At 51.6% G+C, this 27,682-nt stretch overlaps 1 protein-coding gene across 1 annotated transcript in view; it reads right to left on the minus strand.

The window, feature by feature from the left end:
• Positions 1-3,692: 3,692 nt before the first annotated feature.
• The window catches only part of GPI (glucose-6-phosphate isomerase), a 28,149-nt gene continuing 4,159 nt past the window's right edge, over positions 3,693-27,682 (minus strand). Inside the window, exons 5-18 of the mRNA XM_059905527.1 lie at positions 22,762-22,845; positions 22,479-22,625; positions 21,583-21,654; positions 20,860-20,904; positions 19,507-19,560; positions 7,904-7,964; positions 7,436-7,479; positions 7,149-7,301; positions 6,192-6,321; positions 5,961-6,037; positions 4,659-4,787; positions 4,359-4,434; positions 4,216-4,282; positions 3,693-4,105 (exon numbers count right to left, since the gene is read on the minus strand). Coding sequence (XP_059761510.1) covers positions 3,970-4,105; positions 4,216-4,282; positions 4,359-4,434; positions 4,659-4,787; positions 5,961-6,037; positions 6,192-6,321; positions 7,149-7,301; positions 7,436-7,479; positions 7,904-7,964; positions 19,507-19,560; positions 20,860-20,904; positions 21,583-21,654; positions 22,479-22,625; positions 22,762-22,845 — 1,275 coding nt within the window. The 3' untranslated portion in view covers positions 3,693-3,969. The remainder of the gene's footprint in view (positions 4,106-4,215; positions 4,283-4,358; positions 4,435-4,658; positions 4,788-5,960; positions 6,038-6,191; positions 6,322-7,148; positions 7,302-7,435; positions 7,480-7,903; positions 7,965-19,506; positions 19,561-20,859; positions 20,905-21,582; positions 21,655-22,478; positions 22,626-22,761; positions 22,846-27,682) is intronic.

Genomic DNA, 27,682 nt, shown 5'->3' on the forward strand with positions numbered 1-27,682 from the left:
AGCAGTGTGTATATGTCAATCCCAATCTCCCAATTTATCCGTCCCCCCCAAGAAAGCCCTAAATTTTTAGAGAAGACACATCGAAATGCCTATAGATGAAATGATATATCTGGGATTTGCTACATGATGGGCAGGACTGTAGATGAAATAAAATGGGCCCCTGGGTTGATAATTGTTCAAATTTGGTGTCAGGCACAGGGTGGTCTCTTATACTATTTGACTTTTATATGTTCGAAATTTTCGGTAATAAAGTTTTTTAAATGCCTGTGGCACACATAGGTGAATTTCAAAAACATCGTGCTAAGTGAAAGAAGCCAGACACAAAAGGCCACATTCTGGAAAAGGTGAACTTTTTGTAATCAAATGGATGGTTGCCAGGGTTTGGGTTTAGGGGTTTAGGGGGCAGAGATTGACCACAAAAGGTGCCAGGAACTTGTTGGGGTGATGAAAATGCTGTATATCTCACTTGTGCTTGTTACATGACTGTATACATTTGTCAAAACTCAGAACTGTACACCAAAGGAAGATGAATTTTACTATATGTAAATTATACCTCAATAAACCGGACTTAAAAAAGCATGTTGCAGAAACACTATTTCAGGCTTCATACCATGGTATGTAAAAAAAAAAAAAAAAAAAAGAAAAAGAAAGTGACTTCCCTTGTGGTCCAGTGGGTAAGATCCTGTGCTTCCAATGCAGGAGGCCCAGGTTCAATCCCTGGTCAGGGAACTAGATCCCACATGCATGCTGCAACTAAAGAGTTCGCATGCCACAACTAAGAAGTCCAAATGCCGCAACTAAGAAGCCCACATGCCACAATGAAGATCCCGCATGCAGCAACTAAGACCTGGCACAGCCAAAATAAATAAATAAATAAATATTTTAAAAAAAAAAAAAAAGGTGCCTCCTGATGTTTGGCTCCAGCCCCAGCGAGGACCTGGAGGTGAAACCAGTTTACTTCTGGTTTATCACTGCCAATCTGATGGCTTTAAAGGTGCTGTGAAGTCCAGTCTTGCTGTTCACTTCAGGTCTAGCCAAAGAGGCTGGATGACTTGGTAGACACTTGTTATTTTAGCTAATGTTTCCCAGGATACATTTCTAAATTATTGCAAGAAGAAACAAACTTCAAAATTCTTCTTGAGGACTTCCCTGGCAGTCCAGTGGTTAAGATGCCACGCTTCCACTGCAGGGGGCGCCAGTGTGATCCCCGGGTAGGGAACTAATAAGATCCCATATGCCCCGTGGTGCAGCCAAAAATTAAAAAAACCAAATCTTATTCTTGCTAACACAGCAAGATTTCCTCCAACAGTTACTGAGCTTTCTCCAACGTGTCATCTGTTTACATCCTAACGTAACCTATTACAGCCTCTTGATCAAAGTGTGATTGCAGCATGAAGCCTTATTACTTAAGAGGAATGTTCAAGATGTTAACTGCTGCCCCATTCTGGAATTTCAGAAGCAATTTAACAACAAATTTGACACTGACATTATCGTGGAGTCCTTGGAACAATGTAAGGAGTGCTTGCATGTGTGAGACTTGAAGTGTCTGACTTAATTCATGATTTTGTAGGCTTTGGACCTCCTGACAAACTCACACAAATCATCAAATTGTGATACAGTTTGTATTTGAGGAAGTACAGAATGAAGATGTTGAAAGCTGCTTCAGTCTCACCTGAAGGGCTGCTTGTGATGGTTAGTTTTACGTGTCGACTTAACCGGGCTAAGGGATGCCCAGATAGCTGGTAAAACATTTTTTCTAGGATTATCTGTGAGGGCGCTTCAGAAGAGAATAGCATTTGAATCAGTAGACTGAGTGAAGATCTGCCCTCAACAATGTGGGTGGGCATCATCCAATCTGATGAGAGCTTGAAGAGAACAAAAAGGTGGAGAAAGGGTGAATTCTCTCTTCTTGAGCTGGGACATCCATCTTCTCCTGTCCTTGTACATCAGAGCTCCTGGCTCCCAAGCCTTTAGACTCTGGGCCTCCCACCAGTGGCCTCTTAGTTTTCAGGCCTTCAGACTCAAACTGAATTATAGCCCTGGCTTTCCTGAGTCTCCAGCTTGCAGACAGCGTATCGTGGGATTTCTCAGCCTCCATAATCATGTGAGCCAGCTCCCATAATAAATCTCATAAATCTGTATAGAGATACATAGACATATCCTATTGGTTCTGTTCCTCTGGAGAACTCTAATATACCGCTCAAGACTTGCAACAACTGGCAGCCACAGGATAAGTGGAAGCTGTAAGTGATGACAGTGGCAGTGATGACCAGAACAAGGCAGGGCCAAGGGACACATGGCCAACTGACGTATGACAGGTGCTCCCGCCTAAGGGAAGACATGAGACTTGGCAGCTGGCCTAGAGGAACTCAGTGGGCCCACTGCTAAAAGATCATTCATGTGAAGACAAGCTAGCCTGAGAGGGTCTGCCACCTAGAATTTTCCTCTCTACAGACTTGCGTGCTTGCTCTTTTGTAATAGAGGAAGTGCCTCTGATGGGAATATAGCTCACTTTTCATCAGCTATATTAAGAAAGGAGGTGGGGGAATTCCCTGGCAGTCCAGTGGTTAGGACTCCACGCTTCCACTGCAGGGGGCACAGGTTTGATTCCTGGCCGGGGAACTGAGATCCCATATGCCGTGAGGCGCACCCCCCCCAAAAAAAATAAGAAAGGAGGTGGGTCAGCAGGGGCTTCAACAGAGCTTGACTGTTGAAAAGCATCTTTCTATCACCTCTGCAAAAGTGGGAGAGAAGTGGGCATTCACTTTTGGAATTAAAAAAAAAACAATTTCCACTTCACCAATAGGAAGATGAGAAGTGCTGACAATTTCTATTATTTATTTTAAGTGGACATTTACACCTGTACGGTCACTTTCTACAGTCAGGGTATTCCTTTCTTTGAGCATTCATGGGCGCGGTTTGTCTTCTCTTTATAGGAAGAAAAAATACAAGTCCTGACTTTTCCCTGTTTTGAGGAAGGCATGTGGCCAAGCTAGAGGACAACTCCAATGCAGGCAGCCCAGGAGAAGACGGGGTGAAGGCCGCCCTGATGACAGGGTTGGGGGCAGCAGGGCTTTGTGAAAGGGGCAGCAGTTTCCCAGTCCAGATCATTCTGTGTCATGGTCTAGGGTGTAGGTCTGGAAAGCTCAGCCTCTAGTCTGCCCATCGATTCTGCCCATCAACTTTAAATAAAATTCATTTTCTGCTAAATTGGCCAGAAATATTATTTAGTATCTTGAATAGAAGTACATTAAATAGAAGATAAAAGGATAGTTTCTTCAAAAATCATTTTTTTCAATTGTCTATCTTATAAAAGGAAAGAATTACCCGAGCATCTGGCCAGGAGTTAGTAGTCACCCTTGACCTGGGCCAGGAATTCACCCCAAACAGACAAAATCTCAATGTAGTTTTAAAAACTATCCAGTGAACAGAAGTATACAATCCCTCCAAAGCCACAGGGGTGAGAAGTGTAAGAAGATGTAGAAAAGATTCGATTACAGAGGCCAAGTTGCCCTCGTGACTTGGATTATGCCCCACTCCACCCATTCTCTTCTCAAGGGACCGTCCTCCATTCTGGATTTGCTCACCAATTACAGTCAAGCCTCAGTCAAGGCAAATACTCCTCCTGCTGGGCACCCTAACTCCTGCAGAGAGCCCCATCTCAGGACAAAGAAGAGGCTAAGCCCACAAGCTCCTTTGTGGCATCTTTATTTTCTACCTGGTATATGAACAATGAACATAGGTCGGAAAAATCAGCTGCACTGCAACAGTTCAGCCAACTGTAAGACAGAGGGGGCCTGGACATGGAGAGGGTGAGGCTGGCTGGCAATTCCAGACCAGCTTCCCCCAAAGGGCTTGTGGTCCAAGCCCGAAACCAGAGGGTGCTCTGGGCAGGACCATGCAGTGCAGACTCTGGGCAGGAGGGAAAAGACGGACCGGTCACAACAGGGACTGCTGCCGGTCACGAGTTTATTGGCTTCTGGCCTCACGCTCCTGCTTGATGAAGTTGATCAGCCCATTGGTGGAAGAATCGTGAGAAGTCACTGGGCTGCTGCCATCAAGCTCAGGTTCAATTTTCTTAGCCAGCTGCTTTCCCAGCTCCACTCTGCCAGGGCGAGGAGAAAGAATGGTATGAGGAAGCTTCCAACATTGCTAGTGAAATCCACCAGCCAACTCACAGGCATTCCCCACCCTCCCCTTTAGCCAGCAACTCACCCCCACTGGTCAAAGCTGTTGATGTCCCAGATGATGCCCTGAACGAAGATCTTGTGCTCGTACATGGCTGTGGAGGGAGCACGTTAGGGCTCTACCAGCCCAGTCCGACCTACCCGAAGCCGGGACCTTCCCCGCTCACTTACCAATCAAGGCTCCAAGAATGAATGGTGTGAGTTTAGTGAACACAATAGAGTTGGTTGGGCGATTTCCTTCAAAGACCTTCAGAAAACACCCAGAAATGTCCCCCAGTTAGTCGTGATCCCTAACTCCTCATAAGGGAAGCACATGCCGCCCCAGAGGCTGGGATGGGCAGCTCTGTGAGGACAGCCCCTCCTACTGTGCAAGACAGGCAAGGCACTCCACGAGCCCCTGCTCTGGCCACACAACTTTATCCTTCCAATTCCAGGATGCCACCCAAAGCCCACTTCAGGAGAAGTGCTGACCTTGTGGGGCAACAGCTTCTCAACGTTCTCTGGACTCTTCCCTGCAGCCTGTAGCTCCTTCCGGGCCTCCTCTGTCGACTTCCCCCGCATCAGGGCCTCAGTCTGGGCCAAGAAGTTGGCCAGGAGGATCTGACGAGAGAGACATCGAGTACCATTTTGAAGCGCTGTCTGAGCTTCAGGCAGATGGACGAGACTGCCTGGCACTGCCCAGTCGGGGTTCGTCTCAGCAGTCGGGGTCAGGCTGCTCGCCCCGGCTCTGGAGCTTACTTGGAGCAAGGGGGGCAACAGAGCACATCTGTTGACGCTGGAAAGTAGGTAACGATGATAACTACCCTTCAAGGACTACGTACTACTTGCCGAGGGCCCTGTTAAGAACTTTACCAACATCTATTTTTTAAGATCCTGAGGGGGAGAGGCGTCATCTCTTTTCTAGTTGAGCCTCAGTTTCCTCAAGTCAACAGCACTGAATCCCAGAAGGACAGAGGGGAAGAATTAGAATTCAAACCCAGGACTCCTGAGTCCAAAGCTTGTGCCCACAGTAACCCATGCTACTCTGCACACCCAAGATAAGGCAGGATCGGTCCTCTTCAAGGACTTTGTCAGGTCAGGAGTTGGGTGGGTTTCCCCTTTGTTGCTGTGGCAGGCAAGATCCTGGCTCCCTGATCTTTGCCCCCTGCTGTTAACGCCTGTGTATATTATATCGCATGGCAAAAAGGGATTTTGCAGACGGAGCTAAGGTTACAGACCTTAAGATAGGGAGATTATCCAGGTGGGCCCAATGTAATCACATAGCCCTTAAAAATAACAGAAGAGGACGGCAAGTGAGTCAGCCAGAGAGATGCAACAGAAGAAGAGGCAGGAGAGAATCGAAGCTTCAGATGGACTCAACCCAGGCTGGCTGGTTCTGAGACCAAGAGTCAAGGGGGTTTCTAGAAGCTGAGAACGACCCCCAACTGCCAGCAAAGAAACCAGGTCTTGGTGCTACAACCATATAGAAATGGATTCTGCCAACAATCTGAATGAATGAGGAAAAGGATTTCCCCCCAGAGTCTCCAGAAGGGAACACGGTCCTACCGACACCTTGACTTCAGCCTGTGAGAACCTGAGCAGAGACCCAGGAGAGCGTGATGGGCTTGGGACCCACAGAAACCACGATAATAAATGGGTGTTGTCTTTAAGCCACTAAGTTTGTGGTGGCAGGAACAGAAAACTAGTACTGCTGACTAATGCATCAGTCTTAAGAGGTCTGGGTGTAATGTGAGCCTAAGACAGCATGAAGAGGGTCGGGATGAGGGCTTTTACCTTGTGATGCAAACCCTTCCTTATCGGGTGCTGCGTCTGAGCAGGGATGAGGAAGTCACAGGGTATCATCTTGGTACCTGCGAAGGGCACTGTGGTCACCCAGGTGCCTATCCCCACCCATGGAAACCATCCATGTGGGCTACAGGAGAACGCTGACCTCATGGAGGAGTCTTTGCTGGCGTGCCCTCCCCGTCCCCAGCAGCACTCCTGCCCAGGCCAGATGGGCCCTACCTTGGTGGATGAGCTGGTAGAAGGCATGCTGGCCATTGGTCCCTGGCTCCCCCCACACAATGGGGCCCGTCTGGTGGTCCACACGGGTGCCGGACTTGGTGATGTACTTCCCGTTGGACTCCATGTCACCCTGGAATGGGGCCAGAAACCCAGTCATCGATCTGCAAGTCTTGCTCCTTCATGCACATGCCCAAAACCAGCCTGGGATGCACCAGGCACACCTGCCCTGCCCTGCCCTGCCCTGGCCCTGTGAGATATGGGCAGGCATGATTCTTTTATGTCCCCTCACCTGGGAGGGCACAGCTCACAAGCTTTATGGCTTCGACCGCGCTGAAGCACCCATGACCAGCAGAAGGTGTATATGGAGGTCCAGGGAGGACCTCCCTAAGAGCAGAAACGGGTCACAAAATCTTCAACTGATTTCTTAATGGAGAGGCAGGCTGGAATCCAGACTGTATAGCCTTTGAGGGCCGTCACCCCAACTAGACTCTGGGCCTTGGGGAGCCTCAGCCCCTCCTCCAGTCACAGGATCCACTGGGAGAGGGGCTGCTCTAGGGGGGCTGTGGAGATTCCAGGGGCAGAGGGCTGTGAGTAGCTCAAAGAGGCACCACAGACTGGGTGTAAACCTGCTTGTCTGGAGGGACAAAGGCAGTGCAAACCATGGGGGTCCCAGGCTATGGCCCCACCCTGTCGGGTGATGTCCAAGAAAGAAGTGACCTGGCTGAGGCACATGCCCTGAGCCAAGCCAGAGCCTGACTGGCCAGGGCACCATGAGAGCCAGTCAGGCCCCTCCCACGGTCGCCAAACTCAACTGACACCCATCCTGGTTACAAAGATTCTCCACGAGGTGGGGAGCACAGGTGGGCCTTGGACATGCCCAAGGGTAATGGAGGAAAAGGCCCCTGGAGGAGCAGGAACCTGGGCCCCCAGCCCAAGGCCTGGCCTGGCAGCTGGTACCTGCTGGAAGTAGGCAGCAAAGCGGTGCAGGTACTGGTCATAGGGCAGCATGGCATGCGTCTCACACCCAAAGCAGTTGATGTACCAGACGCCCAGCAGAGCCAGCAGGACGGGGGCATTCTTCTCCAGGGGCGTCGTGCGGAAGTGCTGGTCCTGAAATGAGAACAGGGTGGGTGGGGGCTGAGCAGCTTCCCAGGAGGCAAGGAGTGAGGGCGAGGGGGAGGGAGCTGGGCCAACCACAAGCTTCCAGCCAGCGCCTGGCAGAGAACACAAGCCTCAGCACTTACCATCCAGTGAGCCCCTGAGAGCAGCTGCTCGAAGTTGTCAAATCCTGCGACACAAAAGCAGCGTCAACAGAAATGGTCATGCCCTATGCCTCCTGGACGTGGACACAGCTTCTTCTGGAACCGGGGAAAGGCTGGAGGGGGAGCCAGAAGAAACAGGATCTGGGAGGACTTGGGCCTGTAGAAAGCCCCTCTAATCAGAGTCAGCCCTGAGCACTGAGGCAGCTCTAAGGCCACCTGGCGTGGAGGAGCGAGCAGGACCGCAGTGGTGAGGGGCGGGGAGAAAGGCCAACCCGCAAAGCCGCAAGGAAACTCGGCCCTTCCCACCTGACCTGAAAGAACTGTTCCAGCCAAGGGCAGAGAGGCCAGCGGCCTGTGGGAACGGGAAGGTATTCAGGGACACAAGCCCCCAGCCCGACTTCAGACTTCAACACGGTCTCCCGAGACAGAAACACAAACAGGCACACTCACCCACGTGCAGGGCAATGGAGAGTCCGATGGCTGACCACAGCGAGTAGCGGCCTCCCACCCACTAGGAGAGACAGGAAAAGGCGCTGAGGGAGGGCTGGCACACCCCGCCCCCCTCCCTCCTGCCATGGAACTTGCCCCCTGAGAACCATGCTCTGCTACAGGTAAAGCTCCGCGGCCCTGGGGCCAACCCACCTCTGGGAAGCAAGACAGCAGGCCAGGCGCCAGCAACTGTTGGGCCGACCAACAGGGCAGACTATACGAGGGACCGACCAGAGCCACGAGACTCAACAAAAGACCTTACCGTGGCTGGCCCCACCTCCTCAGACACCGACAGACCCGGCGCCTCATACCTGTGCCAGGTCCGGCCTCCCCAGGCACCAACAGACCTGGCGCCTAGCCCACCTCCTTGGACACCGACAAGTCAGAATCCCATACCTGTGTCTGGTTGTGCCTCCAAGGACACCGACAGACCCAACGACTCATACCTGCGTCCAGCCTCTTTAAACGCTAACAGACCCAGCGCCTCATACCTGTGCTCACGCATACTTCCTTGAACAATGAAAGACCCAGCACCTCCTACCCGGCCTTGGCCCCTGCTCCTCAGATACTGATAAACCCAAAGTCTCATACCTGGGCCTGGCCTTGCCACTTCTGACAATGAGAGATCCAGTGCCTCATACCTGTGCCCATTCCCGACTCCTCAGGCTGTACTGACAGACCCAGCACCTCCTACCTGTGCCTAGCCCTGCTTCCTGGGACACTGACAGGCCCAGTGGCTCACACCTAGGCTTGACTGATCTTCAGCCTCAGCCCAAGACACACTGAGGCCTACCATTCACACTGTGCCTTCTCATGCCACACTGCAGACTCCACTTTACCTTCAGAATCCTCAGATCTCCAGTCACGTCTTCCTAACAACTATTTCTGGAACACCTACCATGTTCCTAGCATAGGCAATACAAACAATCCACAGGGGAGAAAGATATAAATGAAACAATCATGCCAATAAATGTGAAAATGAGATGACGTGCTTGGGAGAAAGGAAACCAAGAATAAAAGGACTCTGAGGGTGCTTGAGCCTGGATGTGAAGGATGAGTAAGTGTTACCCAGGGAAGCACAGAGGGAGGAGAAGGATTCCAGCAGCCAGAACAGCATATGCAAAGGTCCTGCAGCAAGAGCAGCCTTTCTCAACAGTGAGAGAATTAAGCCCCACAGAAAATGCTTTGAGTGACTTAATTTCTCAATACTCCCAAGGTTGGTCCAAGGCTAGCACCCTTCTAGAGGCAAAAGAGAGATGCTAATTCATTACATCCAATGGATGCCTTGGGGCATTAAGGCATTAATTCTATCCTGAAAGCCTGATGAGACAGGCTGGGCAGGAAGAAGTGTAGCACAATCTAGAAGATGAAGGAAGGCGTGAGAACTGGAGGGTAGAAGCTGAGAGGCAAGGCTGGAGAACCAAGAAGTCTGTGGGTGAGGGGAGAATGGAAGCAGGAAACCACCTAGGAGCCCCAGTGGTTGTCCAAAGAATGATGCTACCCTGAATGGGGGTGGCAGGGATGCAGAGCACTGATTCAGGAGGTTCAATTAAAAAGGATGAATTGGAAGAATGAGAGAATCAAATGTGGCCCAGATGTTTCTGGCTTGGATAATAAGACGAATGATGGGGCTCTTTACCTAGAAAGGGTCTGGGTTTGGGGGAACCTTACCTGACTGTCACAGTCCCACAGACCACACCATGCCTGACACTGGCTCTCAGATCTCACCCAATAGACTCAAATCCAGAAACTGGCCTGAGCAGACAGCCAGCACTCAGACCAACAGATTCCAGGCTGCTGACCTTGACTGAGGTCAGGTTCTCAGACTTCACTTTTGTTCTGGGAGAGCCCAGCGAAGCTAGTGTCTGATTTGAGCCTCTGAGACCTTAAGGACCTGAGGTCCTTAGACCTCACCTTCACCTGCAGTGGGTCTCTCACACCACACCTTAGAGATGTAGCTCTGCAGTCAGTTCCACGTTCTGTGCCTCACCTGCCCCAGAGCCTCAGACCTCACCTTCTCCAACCAGGTATAATCCAATCTCTTTCCCCACTTGATTAATTCAGACCCTGCCAGCCAGACCCCAATGTGACAGACCACACCTTGGACTGGTTACAGATCCTCAAGCCTCTGCAACACCCTGAGCTCCACCCATCACACCTGACCAGGGTGCTAAGAACAGGTGGCTGACACGGCTCAGCTCATTCTACCTCTCCTACCTCAACCCAAGGGATCCGCACACCTCCCCAGGCAGACCCAGGTACACATACCTACGATGACTCTGCCTTTCCCTCGATGAGAGTCCACTCTACCCACCTGACCGTGCCTGAGCCTACCACTGAGGGTCCCACCTGTGTCTGACCCACCTTCTCAGGCCTTACCAGTCGTACCAATTACGTATTTCTAGGCTAGATCCTGCCCCATTCATTTCATCTAACAAGCCCGGGGATGCCAATTTGTACCTGAACCAGGGGGCAAAAACCCACCTAAGATCATGTTTATACCTCTGCCATGTGACCCTGATCCATGGACTCAGTGACGAAGCCAGGTCCACATAGCAGCCCTGGGTATGGATGCAATGGCTTCACCTGGGAGGTTAACTCACCTACTTGTGTTCAACTCCAGTACCTCAGACCACAGGGTTATACACCTGTCAGAGGCAGGCTCCAGACAGCTCAGCTAACGAACCGGGCTTCACATACCTGTCTGTGCCTAACCTTGACCCCTCACATCTCAACTGACAGACCCAGGCCCACCTCCCTGAGCCCAACACTCAGACTCCTCACACCTTCCCAAGGGATCCAGCTCTATCTCCATGGGCCTGATCTCGGCTCCCAGGCCTACCATGAGAGAGCCAGGTCTACCGTCTGTGTCTGACTCGGCTTTTCACATCTCACAAACAGATCCAACACTATCAACCCCTGCTTAACCTGGGCACCAACACCTCAGTAAGGAGCCTCAGACCTCATCAGATGCAAACATCTCTGCGTATCTGTGCTCAGCAGACCCCACCAAGAGATGTGGTTCTATCTACTTGTGACTAACCCCAGGCCTAACTTCTAGGACCTGGGTCAATGTACCTGAGCCGGAATCATGCTCCAAGGATTTCACCTGCAAGACCCAAGCATACATACATCTGGCCCCAAAGTCCTTGCTTGAGAGAGCCACATCCACCTACTCATGTCTAACTTAGAGGCTGCGTTATCTGCTATGAGCCCCGCAGAGTCCCGCCTATCTGCAGAAGACCCCAGTGCCGTGGGCCTGAATTGAGGCCACTCTACCAACCCAGGCTTAACCCTTGTCTTTCAGGCATCACCAAAAGACCAAGGGTACATACCTTTGCCTGAATCCAACACCTGAAAGAGCTAAGTCTACCTACCTGTGTTCAACCGTAACTCCTTAGGTCTCCTCAAGACTATACTTGGCAGCCAGGCTTTGCCTACCTGCCTCTGACCCAGGCTGCTCACACCACATTTGCTGGGCCAGCTCTGTCTACTTGTACATGACCCTGGATCCTCAGACCATACTTAGTGGACCAACTCTGCCTACCTGTACGTGACCCTGGACCCTCAGTCCATACCTGGCAGACCAGCTCTGCCTACCCGTACATGACCCTGGACCCTCAGTCCACACCTGGCAGACCAGCTCTGCCTACCTGTACTTGACCCTGGATCCTCGGACCATACTTAGTGGACCAACTCTGCCTACCTATACTTGACCCTGGATCCTCGGACCATACCTAGTCAGACAGCTCTGCCTACCGGTACTTGACCCTGGATCCTCAGACCATACCTAGTCAGACAGCTCTGCCTACCTGTACATGACCCTGGATCCTTGGACCATACCTAGTGGACCAGCTCTGCCTACCTGTACTTGACCCTGGATCCTCGGACCATACCTAGTCAGATAGCTCTGCCTACCTGTACATGACCCTGGATCCTCGTACCATACCTAGTGGACCAACTCTGCCTACCAGTGCTTGAGCCTGGATCCTTGGACCATACCTAGTCAGACAGCTCTGCCTACTTGTACTTGAGCCTGGATCCTTGGACCATACCTAGTCAGACAGCTCTGCCTACCGGTACTTGACCCTGGATCCTCAGACCATACCTAGTCAGACAGCTCTGCCTACCTGTACATGACCCTGGATCCTCAGACCTTACCTAGTGGACCAACTCTGCCTACCTGTGCTTGACCCTGGATCCTCGGACCATACCTCGTCAGACAGCTCTGCCTACCTGTACATGACCCTGGATCCTTGGACCATACCTAGTGGACCAGCTCTGCCTACCTGTGCTTGACCTTGGATCCTCAGACCATACCTGGTGGACCAGCTCTGCCTACCTGTGCTTGACCTTGGATCCTCAGACCATACCTGGTGGACCAGCTCTGCCTACCTGTGCTTGACCCTGGGTCCTCGGACTACACCTAGTGGACCAGCTCTGCCTACCTGTGCTTGACCCTGGGTCCTCGGACTACACCTAGTGGACCAGCTCTGCCTACCTGTGCTTGAACCTGGATCCTTGGACCATACCTAGTCAGACAGCTCTGCCTACCTGTATTTGACCCTAGATCCCAGACCATACCTTATGGACCAGCTCTGCCTACCTGTACTTGACCCTGGGTCCTGAGACTGTACCCGGTGGACCAGCTCTGCTTACCTGTGCATGACTCTGTCTCTCCTCTGACCATAACTAGTGGACGAGCTCTGCCTCCCTGTGCTTGACTCTGGGTCCTCAGACCATACTCAATGGAACAGTTCCGCCTAGCTGTACATGACCCTGGCTCCTCAGACCATACCTAGCAGACCAGCTCTGCCTACCTGTACATGACCCTGGCTTCTTATGCTGTACCTAACAGACCAGCTCTATCTACTGGTATATGACCCTCTGTCCTCAGACCATACCTACCCAGCCAGCTCTGCTTACCTGTACATGACGCTGGATCCTTGGATCATACCTAGTGGACCAGCTCTGCCTACCTGTACATGACCCTGGATCCTTGGATCATACCTAGTGGACCAGCTCTGCCTACCTGTACTTGACCCTGGATCCTCGGACCATACCTAGTGGACCAACTCTGCCTACCAGTGCTTGAGCCTGGATCCTTGGACCATACCTAGTCAGACAGCTCTGCCTACTTGTACTTGACCCTGGATCCTTGGACCATACCTAGTCAGACAGCTCTGCCTACCGGTACTTGACCCTGGATCCTCAGACCATACCTAGTCAGACAGCTCTGCCTACCTGTACACGACCCTGGATCCTTGGACCATACCTAGTGGACCAGCTCTGCCTACCTGTGCTTGACCTTGGATCCTCAGACCATACCTGGTGGACCAGCTCTGCCTACCTGTGCTTGACCCTGGGTCATCGGACTACACCTAGTGGACCAGCTCTGCCTACCTGTGCTTGAACCTAGATCCTTGGACCATACCTAGTCAGACAGCTCTGCCTACCTGTATTTGACCCTAGATCCCAGACCATACCTTATAGACCAGCTCTGCCTACCTGTACTTGACCCTGGGTCCTGAGACTGTACCTGGTGGACCAGCTCTGCTTACCTGTGCATGACTCTGACCATAACTAGTGGACGAGCTCTGCCTCCCTGTGCTTGACTCTGGGTCCTCAGACCATACTCAATGGAACAGTTCCGCCTAGCTGTACATGACCCTGGCTCCTCAGACCATACCTAGCAGACCAGTTCTGCCTACCTGTACATGACCCTGGCTTCTTATGCTGTACCTAACAGACCAGCTCTATCTACTGGTATATGATCCTGTGTCCTCAGACCATACCTACCCAGCCAGCTCTGCTTACCTGTACATGACCCTGAATCCTTAGAACCTAACTAGCAGAATAGCTCTGCCTACCTGTGCTTGACCCTGGGTCCTCAGTCCATACCCCGTGGACCAGCTCTGCCTACCTGTACATGACCCTGGATCCCTGGATCATACCTAGTGGACCAGCTCTGCCTACCTGTGCTTGACCCTGGATCCTCGGACCATACCTAGCCAAACAGCTCTGCCTACCTGTACATGACTCTGGATCCTTAAAACATACTTAGTAGACCCACTCTGCCTACCTGTGCTTGACCCTGGATCCTCGGACCATAGCTAGTGGACCAGCTCTTCTTACCTGTACACAACTCTGGACCTTCAGACCATACCTGAAAGGCCAGTTATGCCTACCTGTACATGACCCTGGATCCTCAGACTATACCTAGTGGGCCAGCTCTGCCTACCTGTGCTTGACCCTGGATCCTCAGACCATACCTAGTAGACCAGCTCTGCCTACCTGTACTTGACCCTGGGTCCTGAGACCATACCCAACAAACCAGTTCTGCCCACCTGTACTTGACCTTGGGTCCTTAGACTGCACTGAGGGGGCAGCTGTGCCTACCTGTACATGACCTGGCTCCTTGTGCTGTACCTAGTGGACCAGCTCTGCCTACCTGTGCTTGACCCTGGATCCTCAGACCATATCCAAAGGAACAGTTCTGCCTACCTGTACATGACCCTGGACCCTTGGTCCATACCTGGCAGACTAGCTCTGCCTACCTGTGCTTGACCTTGGATCCTCAGACCACACCTAGTGGACCAGCTCTGTATACACGTACATGACCCTGCTTCTTATGCTGTATCTAGCTGACCGGTTCAGCCTACCTGTACTTGACCCTGGATCCTGAGACTGCACCTGGTGGACCAGCTCTGCCCACCTGGCATGACCCTGGGTCCTTAGACTGCACCTAGCGGACCAGCTCTGCTTACCTGTGTGTGACTCTGTCTCCTCTGACCATAACTAGTGGACGAGCTCTGCCTACCTGTGCTTGACTCTGGGTCCTCAGACCACACCCAACAGAACAGTTCTGCCTAGCTGGACATGACCCTGGCTTCTTATGCTGTACCTAACAGACCAGCTCTGCCTACCTGTGCTTGACCCTGGGTCCTCAGACCGTACTTAGTGGACCAGCTCTGCCTACCTGTACATGACCCTGGATCCTCGGATTAAACCTAGTGGACCAACTCTACCTACCTGTGCTTGCCCCTGGATCCTCGGACCATACCTAACCAGACAGCTCTGCCTACCTGTACACAACTCTGGACCCTCAGACCATACCTGACAGACCAGCTCTGCCTACCTGTGCTTGACACCGGATCCTCAGACCATACCTAGCAGACCAGCTCTGCCTACCTGTACATGACCCTGGGTCCTGAGACTGCACCTAGTGGGCCAGCTCTACCTACCTGTACTTGACCCTGGGTCCTCAGACCATACCTAGCGGACCAGATCTGCTTACATGTGCATCACCCTGGCTCCTCAGACCATATCTAGCAGACCAGCTCTGCTTACCTGTGCTTGACCCTGGCTCCTCAGACAATACCCAGTAGACCAATTCTACCAACCTGGCACCTTACACTGTACCTAGTGGACCAGCTCTGCTTACCTCAGACCACATGTGGCAAGTCAGTTCTACCTACTTGTGATTGGCCCTGGCTTCTGAGATTGCAGCTGGACGGCCAGCTCTGCCTACCTGTGCATGACCTTGGGTCCTCAAACTGCACATGGTGAGCAACCTCTGCCTAACTATGCTTGTTCCTGGCTCCTGAGACCGCCCCGGCAGGCTAGCTCTGCTTACATGTACCTCATCTCAGCTCGCCAAAGGTCATCTAAGACATTTGGTTCTTCTTACCTGGACTTGGCTGTGACTTTTGAGATTTCACTGGACAGACCCAGGTTCCTGAACTTGCTCCACAGACTTTACCTGACAGACCCTGCTCTACCCACCTGTGCTTAACTCACCCTGACAGACCCAAGGATAAAACCTGTACCAGATGCAGACTCCACAGACCTTACCTGAGAAACTCAATTCCACATACCTGTGCCTGGCCACAACTCCTCAACTTCGTAAGACATCTCTACAAGATAGGCAGAGATGCAGTTCTACCTACCTATCCTGACCTTACCTGGGAGATGCAGATCTACTCACCTGTGCCCAGTCCCAGCTCTCAAGATCTCACCCGAGACACCTACCTCTACCCACCTGCCTTCACTTCATATTCTCAGAGATCATCTAAGAGATCCAGGTCTTTCTAGATGAACCCAACCCTGACTCCTCAGGGCTTACCTGACAGATCTGTTCTACCTACCTGTGCCTGACCTCAACTGTGGGACAGAGTTTAATGAACCTAAACATGACTTTTCAACCTACTTCTGGCTTACCTTTGGCTTTACAGATTTTACCTGAAAAACTCAGTTCTATCTAACCGTGCTGAACCTCAGCTCCTCAAATCTGGAATACAAACCAGGGACTGACCTCAGCAGCTCAGACCTTACCTGTTCAAGAACCGAAAGTACAAACCTGTATCTCACCTCAACTCCTCAAACCTTACCTGACAGACCTGCTCTGTGTACCTCAGACAGACCCAGAATTCATGAACCTTCCAGATGGATGGATGCAACGTTCCATCTCTCTGCCTGACTCCAGCTTTTCAGTCTTTTCCCAGGGGACCCAGGACCATCTCCAGGACCACCGCCCTGAGCATCACCAGAGCTGCCTGGACAACACCTGAGGACACAGTTCTGACCTGCACCAGATCGTGGATTTCCAGTCCCACCTGTCAGACTCAGCTCTGTCTCTGCCTACCTTTGGCTTCAGTGTCCTTACCTGACCAACACTCTTCTGTCCAGATGTGCCTAATCTTGGCTCCTCAGGCCTCCCCTAAGACACCTAGTTATACACACCTTGTCTGATTCCAGCTTCTGAGACCTCAAACAGACGTGGCTTTACAGACCATCCCGGCAGACCCCACTATACAAACCTAACCTGAACCGACTCTTCCCAGAGACCTGACAGATCCCTGGCTGCTCATCTCGGCCTGAGGGAAGCCTGGCGAGAGCCCACTGGTGCCAAACAGTGTCTGAGTGACTTGGGCCTCTGACACTTCTAGAGACCTTTGTCTACCGTAAGCCTCTCACACTGCACCTTAGCGACATGGCTCCTAGGTTGGTTTACCTGTCTGTTCTTCACCCGTCCTAACTCCCCAGTCCTTACCTTTTATAACCAGGTACATTCCTAACTCTTCCTCATCTGGGTACCTCATACCCCAACCCATTCAGACCCCAATGCCACTGATCACGTCTTGGGCTGGTTATGGAACCTCAGGGGCCTCTACAACACCCTGAGCTCTGCCCGTCACACCTGGTCAGGATGCTGAGACCTACGTAGGGGACTTACCTCTCTGTTTGCCTAATCCTGAGTTCTAAACGCCTCACTTGAGTGATCAGCCACCCACTACCTGATGCTTAATTCAGAGCCAGTCAGAGATCCCAATGTTACACCTATCCTGAACTCACAGATCCAGGTTTAAGAACATGTACCTGGGCTTTCCTGGTGGCGCAGTGGTTAAGAATCCGCCTGCCAATGCAGACGGACACGGGTTTGAGCCCTGGTCCGGGAAGACCCCACATGCCGCGGAGCAACTAAGCCCGTGTGCCACAACTACTGAGTCTGTGCTCTAGAGCCCGTGAGCCACAACTACTGAAGCCCGCGCACCTAGAGCCCGTGCTCTGCAACAAGAGAAGCCACCAAAATGAGAAGCCCAAGCACCACAACAAAGAGTGGCCTCCGCTCGCCACAACTACAGAAAGCCCGTGTGCAGCAACGAAGACCCAATGCAGCCAAAAATAAACAAACAAATAAATAAATAAATAAAAGAACATGTACCTAATTTTGGCTCCTCAGACTCCACTTGATAGAATAAATATCTGAATTCTTCCAGAATTCACAGACCTCACCTGTACCTTTACCTGTCCTGGTGCCTCCTCTTCAGATATCACCTGTACCTGTCCTGGCTCCTCTTCAGACATCACCGGCCAAAATTAGCTCTCCAATAATGTGTGCTGACTCTGCCTGATCCCGACATACGAGGCTGCCCCATGACTGACCACAGCTGACCAGGCCTCACCACTTACACATACCTATGCCAGATTGGACTCTTCAGATCTTACCTCAGAGCCAGAGCAATATCCTTGTATCTATTCTGACTCCTCTCTCTCACCTGAGAGACCCTGGGTCCAGAAATTTTACCTGTTCCTGTCCCTGGCTCCTCAGATGTCACCTTCTCAATTCAGCAATATACATCCTTAGTGAGCCAGGCAGGTCCTTCCAGGCATGTCTGGACTGGCCCTAGAGGCCTCCACTGTGCCCACCCTGGCCACTCGGGCCTCACTAGCCAGCCCCAGCCCCATGTTCTTGTGCCCAACTGTCATTCCTAGGCCTTACCTGGGAGACCCAGGTCTGTCTCTAAGCCACACCCCAACTCATCTCTGCAGGCTGGGAGGTTACAGGCAATGACGAGCCAGGCTGCGACACAGCCCCGCTGTGCTGGGCTCCTTGGCTAGCAGGAGCCCCCACGTGTCCCTGACCACCACCTGCTCAGGCTCCAGATCCCGGGGGGGAGGAGGATGGTGCCTCCCCTCGTTTATCAGGCATGCAACATTTGTTAGAAGCTGCACAGTCTCTCTCGACCGGCGTTCCTCATCTGAGCCACAGGACGCAGAAAAGGATTTGAGTGACTCTTCTCAATTCTTCCAAGGATGGCACATAACTAGTCCCATTCTAGAAAGAAGTTAACTCATTACACACAAAAGATGCCTTAGAGCGTGAGGGCTTAATTCTCTCCCAGACTCCAGGCCTTTGGAGCTTTCAAAGGAAGTTACATCTTCAGATGCTGCCACCAAGCAGAGAGCTTCCAGTATAAAGGCCTGGAAACAGCCCCACTGGGAAAATCCCCAACTGGACGATGCTCTCTTAGGACACCTGCCGAAGTCACGTGTTAGAGCCACACCCACTGCATTCAAGGCACCCACGCCACACCCTGCACTGCATCTCTGCCCCCCAACCCTCCCTGCATTCTGCGACCCGAGCCCTTCTCACACCACGGCTGCACTCAGGCAAGCTGCAAGGAAAGCTGCTCACTGCTTGGCACCAGCTGTGGCTCTAGCAGAGATGAGTCTATGTGACCGCCTGTCACTAGAGTGGCCCACAGCTCTGCCACTCAGCAATGTCGGCTTTGCGAGCTGCCCAGCGGGGCCCCACCCAGGCCCCAGCCTGGCACCTCCCCTCTGCCACCCTCCAGCTGCCCCTGCAGCTCCTTTCCAGGCCTGCCCAGTCACACCTCCTGCCTCACCCTGCCCTTTGGCCTTTACAGATAGCGGCTGTAGTTCAGAGAAAGGTCATCACTGAGAATAACTCACAACCTCAGCTTAGCGAGGGGGACAGGGGTGGCTCCGGTTACCCCACAGTGGGTGCTGCCGGCAGGCACCCAGGGAAATGTCACCCTGGCCTTGCAAGCCTGCCCTTGGTGGGAGTGGAGCCCTCATCCTGACTGAGCAGAGCTCTTCCTGCCCCACAAGCCTCTCTGAGGGCCTCCTGGCCTTTCCCAAAGCCAGGCATGCAGCAGGTGCTCAATAAATGTTGACCTGACCTTACGGGCCCCTCATCTGAAGCTTGACTTGGCAAAGGACACATGATTCACCCACCACGGGGAAGTGCCTTTACTTACATCCCAGAACTCGAACATGTTTTGAGGGTCAATTCCAAACTCCTTCACTTTGGCCTAAAAAGTGCAAAGGGAAAGAGAAGGAAGGAAGCGTGGGTTAGCTGCACAGGAACAGGAGCTCCAGGGCATGAGGAGTCGTGCCACCACTGGGGCTGCGCTGGAGCCACCTGCCAGTCCAGGCGGGACCAGGAGCCACCCACCCCCAGAGCCAGATGCCAGGCCAGCTCACGTCCAGCACACCAGTGGCCCAGTGCTTACAAAGCCCTCCTGCTGAGAGGGGCTGCACACCCGCTCTGAGGACCTGGCCCACATACTGTTCTGCAAGAGCCACCTCCTGGACCAGACCCCCTGGGACATCGGGGAAACTGAGCCTAGAGCTGGAAACTGAGCACGGGCAGGGGCAACCTCCCAGGCCAGGAAACATACAGCCCGGACACCTGCCCAGCCCTTCCAATAGTGGGATGGTGACCGCACCCCAGGAAGCCTTCAGGGAATGAGTGATCCTATTCTATCCCCTGGGCAGACAGGGTCAGCAACCCTTGCCTAGACCCCACAGGAGACGCCCCACTGACCAGTCTGAGCTCTACCCGCAGGAGGTGGACAGTGGCACTGTGGTTGGCCAGCCTTAGGATGTCCTCCTGTCTCCCCCCACAGGCAAGTCAGCACTGCAGGCACGGGTGGGGGTGGGGGTGGGGGGGACACGGAAGGAGCGGAGTCAGGAGGACCCGGGTGTGGTTCCAGCACAAAGCCCACCACACAGCAAGTGCTCAGCCGGGTCTGCCTTCCTCGCGACCCCTGCAGCACAGCCCCGCCCTGCCCGCTGACACGCCCCCGACCCTACCTTGCACAACCTGGGGCCAGGAGGAGCTGGCAGGTGGGTAACCATGTTCTAGTCCCGTGTTCTAATCCTGGCATCACCGACTCATGCAATCACTGGGTGACAAGTCACATCCCTTCATTGGGGCTTAACGTCCTTATGTGAGAAATGGGATGCATTCCCCATCCGTACCCAGCATATCCCATCTGGGGAGAGGCCAGTGGCAGAAGCCAGGGGAGGTCACATGTGTGGAATGTTGTGGGCATCAGCCAGGCCCGGGAGATGGGTGGGGTTAATGTGATCCCACTGACTGTGAGCCCCTTCCTGGAGCAGCAGAGGTTTGTCTGCCTTGCAGAAAAGGTAAGGATGGTTTGCAACTCACATCCCTCAAAGGCAACCAACCCTTTTACCCCAGCAGCTGAGCCAAGATCCCTGAACCTGTGAAACACACCTCAGCTCATGTATTCGGAAAGGCCATGACCCTGACCTGGCCCGGGCCCTCCCAGGGAGGTAGTACGGGAACCCTCATGGGTACTTACAGTGTTGGTAGATAGGGCGACAAAGTGCTTCGAGACTGCGGAAGGCTGCAAGAGATGAGGCAAGTTACACCACACCCATCCAGGGGGCCCCCCAGGGGCAGTGACCCTCCCGTCTCTGGAGAAACCAAGGCCCCGGGGGGGACCCACTGCTCCCAGTCCTCGGTTCTGAGGCTGTCGGAGGAGCCCCATGTCAAGATGGAGAGGACAGAGGGGTCAGAGGCCAGGCAGCCCAACCTACCTCACAGGCACACAAGGCCCAGGGTGCCTCCCCTGTAAAGCTGGAGGGGCCACGGGTAGAGAGGATTCCATAGGGCCAGTGGCCTTAAGGAAAGGGCCCTCAGCACTTAGAGCAGGGCCTGCCACATTTGGCTTGTCTGGGCTGGCAAAGCCAAATATCTTTTTTTTTTTTTTTCAATATTTATTTATTTTGGCTACACGGGGTCTTAGTTGCAACATGCAGGATCTTCGTTGCGGCACGCATGCGGGATCTAGTTCCCTGACCAGGGATCGAACCGGGGCCCCATGCATTGGGAGCACGGAGCCTTACCCACTGGACCATCAGGGGAGTCCCAAAGCCAAATATCTTAACCAGAAAGGCTGCCTCCTGCTGCCAACTTCAGGAGAAGTAGGGCTACAGGGCTAAGCGTGGCCACGCAGGCTGACGGGCAGGCCCACCCTGTCCTGCCCAGCCCGCACACTGCCCACTGCCCACCCAGCACTCACATCCTTGGCTGACAGGAGAAACCACTCCTTTGCTGTCTCTGCATTGGTGATGGTCTCCTGGGTGGTGAAGGTCTGCAGGCAGAGAGTACAGGAGTTGGTCCAACAGCCAAGGTCGGTACGGCCCAGAGCCAGAGCTCAGCAGCGGAGGCCGTGTGGGTGCCCAGTTACCACACGGAGCAGTGCATGCAGGTCAGTGAGTTACTCCCCATCACCTCCACCCACGTGTCCACAAAGCCACGATCAGTGGCTGTGTCTGGGGCAGGGGCCTGGAAGTCGCAACGTCATCCTGTGATTCCAGGACTTCACAGACAGAGAAAGGGGAAACGCTAGTAAGAGCTACACCCCCACCTGCCCAGAGCCCACCCTCCGCCCCCGCCACCCCACCACAGGTCAAAGGCCAGAGCATCCTCCAGGAGAGCAGCTGTGGACACACCTGGGGCTCCCTTCAGTCCAGACTAAGCTGTATCTCAGATCTCAGATGGAATTCTTAATATTTAATGTGCATGGATATGAGTAAACAGGGCATAAATGACAAAAAAACAAAACGCTTACATTATCTATCTGGGCATGGCTCTGGGATCAGAAAGGAGCAGACATTAGAGACAGATCTCTGAGAAAGATGGGAACGGTCCCAGGCTGAGCACACCTTCAGCGAAGTGAGTGGGTGGGCCTAAGATGAAGGCTCATACGGACCAGTTCAGGCTTTCATCAGGTAAACTGTTTTTGCCACCAGATAAGGAACAGTCTGAGGGCAGCTATGCCCACCCGATCCACAAAGCACGGCTCATGCAGAGCAGTTGGGAGGGTCCAGCGTCCAGGGCAGTGGCAAAGCATCCACCCCCCCCGCACCCCAGCACACACAGGGCTGGGGGTCAGGCCGGGTATGAGGGCCGTACCTTGGAGGCGATGATGAACAAGGAGGACTCAGGGTTCAGGGCGGCCAGTGTTTTGGCAACGTGGGTCCCATCGATGTTGGAGACAAACCAGACCCGGGGACCTTCTGAAGAGTATGGCTTGAGGGCTTCAGTCACCATGAGGGGTCCCTGTGGGAAGACGCAGCATCAGAAAACAAGATTCCAGGGCCCACGAGAGGTGAGAACAGCCAGGTCCCATCTCAGGAGAAACCAAGGCCCTGGATGGGACCCCTCCTCTCCCATCCCAAGGCAGCCCCTTCCTTACCAGGTCAGAGCCGCCGATGCCGATGTTGATGACATCCGTGATGGACTTGCCTGAGTACCCCTTCCATTCACCACTCCGGACACGCTGGCACAGAGCGGGGAGATGTAATCAGCCCAGACCCCTGAGTATAAACTGCTGCTCAAATGCATCTTTACTTCTGTATCCTTACACCTCAGTCCTGACTTCCAGGCCCTATCAGAGGCCTACTGAGACCCAGTGTCACATCCTTGCCACACTCAGCCCCAACTAGACCCTTTTTCTCATCATTAGTAAGCGGGGTGACATCCCCACCTCACAGCAACATTGTCAGAATCTGCAAAACAAGAGCGAACTTTCAGCAGAACCTAACATGACAGAGGCCAAGAGATGTGAAATGCCAACTATTGTGACTGGTCTGTGCCAGGGACAGAAATGACAGACATGCAGCCAAGCTCCACATGGACCCCAGGGATTCCTGCCTCCCAGTATTCACATCCCCACAGGGTCCCCCATGCTGTACAGGGCTCACTATGCACCCATTAGGATACTGCAAAAATGATGGAGTGTGACTTCAGAAGCTGGGTCATGAAAGACCATGCAGCTTCTGCCTCGCTCTCCTGGATAGCTCACTCTTGGGGAAGCCATCTACTATGTTATGAGAAGACTCAGTTGTACGAAGAAGCCAGTGTGGTGAGGAACAGAGGCCTTCTTTCAACAGCCAATGCTAACTCACCATCCATGAATAGGAACTGCCTTGGAAGAGAATCCTTGAGAACCCAGCAAACCTTCAGATAACTACAGCCCTGGCCGACATCTTGAGTACAACCACAAGAGAGACCCCCAAATCAAGACCAACCGGTTAAGCCTGAATTTCTGATCCATAGAAACTGTGTGAGATAGTAAATGTTTACTGCTATTTTAAGCCAAGTTTTGGTGGAATTTGTTATATAATGATAAATAACTAATGCAGACTTTGGTACCACAAGTAGAGTATTACCATAACAAAAATCTAAAAATATGGGTAGGGACTTCCCTGATCCAATGGATAAGACTCCGTGCTCCCAATGCAGGGGGCCCGGGTTCAATCCCTGGTTGGTCAACTAGATCCCACATGCATGCTGCAACTAAGAGTCCGCATGCCACAACTAAGAGTCCGCATGCCACAACTAAGAAGTCCACATGCCACAACTAAGATCCCACATGCCGCAACTAAAAAGATCCCACGTGCCGCAACTAAGACCCGGCAGAGCCAAAATAAATAAATAAATATTTTTAAAAAATAAAAAAATTAAAATATAGGTAAAAGCTAAAAGAACCTTGAGGAGAGTTAGTGAAAGCCTAAAAAACATTGGAAGAGACTGTTAGCAGAGGTTTAATAGTCCTCGAGGGGGCTGCTGGTATAGATTTAAAGGAATGGGAAGAAAACACTACTGAAAATTGTAGGAAAAAGAATCCTTGTTATGTACTGAAAGAAAATTTAATAACACTGTTGCCTGCATTAATGGGGAAAGTAAAAGATGTATCTATTATGATCTGGATGATCTAGCTACAGAGATTTTCAGGCTGTGTTATAGGAACTACCAGGCTTCTTACTGCTTATAATAAAATACAAGAGGAGAGAAATAAGCTTAATGAAGAACTTTTAAACAAAAAGAAGCCAGGAATCGTTGGATTTGAAAATTCCCAGCCTCTCCAGAAAATAACTGATGCTAAAATTAGGAGATGGATCTTCGGCAAAGTTCAAATCTAGGGCACTGTAAGAAAAGCTTCAAAAGGTAAAGCAGAGAATGCAGCTGTAAAATCCTTTGTTAAGACCTCAGAAAGAACTAAGGTGGTAATACAGAGAACATTTTGGATGAAGGTAAGGCTTCCAAAAAGCTTAAAAGTACTGTCTCTGTGGTCTTAGAAGCAATTGTAGGAAAGGACTTATCTTGAAAAAATTTGTGGGTATAGCTTTTGTCTAACGGAGTGGACCCCCCCCCACCCCCCAGTAAGCTCCACAGGAGACCCACAAAGTTTTTTTTTTTTTTTTTTTTTTATTTTTTTATTTTTTTATTTATGGTTGTGTTGGGTCTTCATTTCTGTGCGAGGGCTCTCTCTAGTTGCGGCAAGCGGGGGCCACTCTTCATCGCAGTGTGCGGGCCTCTCACTATCGCGGCCTCTCTTGCTGCGGAGCACAGGCTCCAGACGTGCAGGCTCAGTAATTATGGCTCACGGGCCCAGTTGCTCTGCAGCATGTGGGATCTTCCCAGACCAGGGCTCGAACCCGTGTACCCTGCATTGGCAGGCAGACTCTCAACCACTGCGCCACCAGGGAAGCCCCACAAAGTTTTTAAGATAACTGAATTGTCAGAAACACTATCAGCTTGGACTGAAAGTGACAGAGAATATTACAAAAGGAAAAGAGACCTTTGGGACTTCCCCGGTGGTCCAGTGGTTAAGACTCGCACTTCCAATGCAGGAGGGCGCAGGTTTGATCTCTGGTCTGGGAACTAAGATCCCACATGCCATGCGGCATGGCCAAAAAAATAATAATAATAAAAATAAAAAAGGAAAAGAGATCTTTAATAATTTTTATGTTTTAGGCCGTGGTGTGTATATGTGTGGTCTTAGTTCCCCAACCAGGGATCGAACCTGCGTGCTCCTGCATTGGAAGTGCAGAGCCTTAACCACTGAACCGCCAGGGAAGTCCCAGAAAAGAGATCTTTAAAAACCCACATTTCTATAGGCAGTAAGCAGGCTGAAAAAACTAGGCAATTACAAACACAGACTACCTTTCATGTAAAAAGGATGACTAAGGACAAAGCCAAAAGCCTTGAGGAACAATTCCTAGGCCTTGAGTCCTAACCAAGCAATTGCCAACACGTGTCCTGCTCAATTTCAGAACTGCTTTGGACCAATGTTTCCTGTGTGCCTTCCACTTTCCTTCCTTTTTGAAAAGGAATTATCCTATAACAGTTATCCTATGCCTATCTCACCATTGTATGTTGGGTGTGTAAGGGATAAATAACTTGTCTACTTAATTCACATATCTTCAGATCAAAAGGAACTGTATTTAAGTTGTATTAAAGAAAATACAGATATATCTGTACCTAATTTAGATTATGAGGTTCTTCACTTCTAGCTGATATGGTAATGGCATATGGCCTTAAGAGAAAGAGAACAGGGTATTTTGCATGTGGAAGGAACATGATGAATCACTGGGAGCCAGAAGGCAGACTATGATAACCAAATTCTAAGATGGTTCCCAGCTATCCTCACCTCCTGGCACTGCATTCATGTCCTTGTGTAGTCCCTTCCCACTTTGATCAGAGTTGACCTGTACAACCAACAGGGTATTACAGAAATGAAAGAGTAACTTCTGATGCTACCTCAAGGTATTCAAAGATATTGAGGCACTCTGCCTTGCTCTCTCTTGGATCAGTCACTCTGGGAAAAATCAGCTACCTTGTCATGAGGACATTCAACCTGTAGAGAGGTCCACAAGATGAGGAACTAAAGCCTCCCAAATGTCAGCACTAATTGCTAGTGAGCCATCTTGAGAGCAGATCCTCCATCCCCCATCAAGCCTTCAGATGAATGTAACCTTGGGCCAACATCTTGACTACAACCTTATGAGACCTGAGCCCGAACCAGTCAACAGAAATGTTGACTGCTGTTTTCAGCTGCTCAATTTTGGAGTTATTTGTTACGCATCGATAGGAAACTAGTATACATGGCTTTCCCAAAACCAGTAAGACCCAGTAACTTTACTTCTTTTAGATAATAATCACCTGCCATGAGCAATTTTCCATCAATACAGAAAGAAAATAAGTTGCTCAGTTTTTCAACAATCAATCTCACCGTGAAGGGCTTCCCTGGTGGCGCAGTGGTTAAGAATCCGCCTGCCAGTGCAGGGGACCCGGGTTTGAGCCCTGGTCCGGGAAGATCCCACATGCCGCAGAGCAACCAAGCCCGTGCGCCACAACTACTGAGCCTGCGCTCTAGACCCTGCGAGCCACAACTACTGAAGCCCGCGCGCCTAGAGCCCGTGCTCCGCAACAAGAGAAGCCACCCCAATGAGAAGCCCACGCACCGCAACGAAGAGTAGCCCCCACTCGCCGCAACTAGAGAAAGCCTGCACGCAGCAACAAAGACCCAATGCAGCCAAAAATAAATAAATAAATTAATTAATTAATTTATTAAAAAAAAAAAATCTCACCATGAGTTTTGTTATAATAAAGCATCCTAGAAGGGAAACTTTGTGTATCTTTACTATTACTACATATACTCTTTATTTAACCAGATGGGGGATCTTACGAAAACACACCAGTTCTGCAACTTCCTTTTTCAACTTCACAGTATATCCTGAACAGCACAGCAGGTCAATGCAACTGTAGCTCCCTAATTCCTAATGGTGCCCAGGACTACGGTTTATGAACATATACTGACTTTACTGGTCAGTCCTCTGATAAATGAGGTCAGGCTGTTTTTGGTTTTTGCCATGACAATCAAGGTCATGGTGAACATCCTCACCCAATCTTGGCAACCTTCTGAGAGCACAGCCATGGGGAGTGCTCCTTACCATGGAATTGCTGCTATTCAGCAGCTTTTTTGAACTATAAATACCCCATCAGTCTGAGTCAGGTATCCAGCAGCCAGCTATAAGGGAGGGCTTTCCTGGAAACAGCTTCCCAGACGACCAGTGCCACACACTCTCCACATGGCATGCCCGAGCACACAAGGGCTGACCAAACAGAGCACCATGCTTCCGAGACACATCAGTTCTGCCACTCACAGCAGATGTCTGGAAATGCCCAACCTTACATCCCACCCAAAGCCCATCACAAGCACCAACCACTCTTAAGGGACATTCTGGAATCCAGATTCTCATCAGGATCCCAAGCCTTCCTCACCCTGCGAAGTCCCACTCACTTGCCTGCCTAGCCTCTAGGATGGATGC

This window comes from Balaenoptera ricei, chromosome 19 (assembly GCF_028023285.1).
Source record: "Balaenoptera ricei isolate mBalRic1 chromosome 19, mBalRic1.hap2, whole genome shotgun sequence".
In the NCBI taxonomy this organism is placed as follows: domain Eukaryota; kingdom Metazoa; phylum Chordata; class Mammalia; order Artiodactyla; family Balaenopteridae; genus Balaenoptera; species Balaenoptera ricei.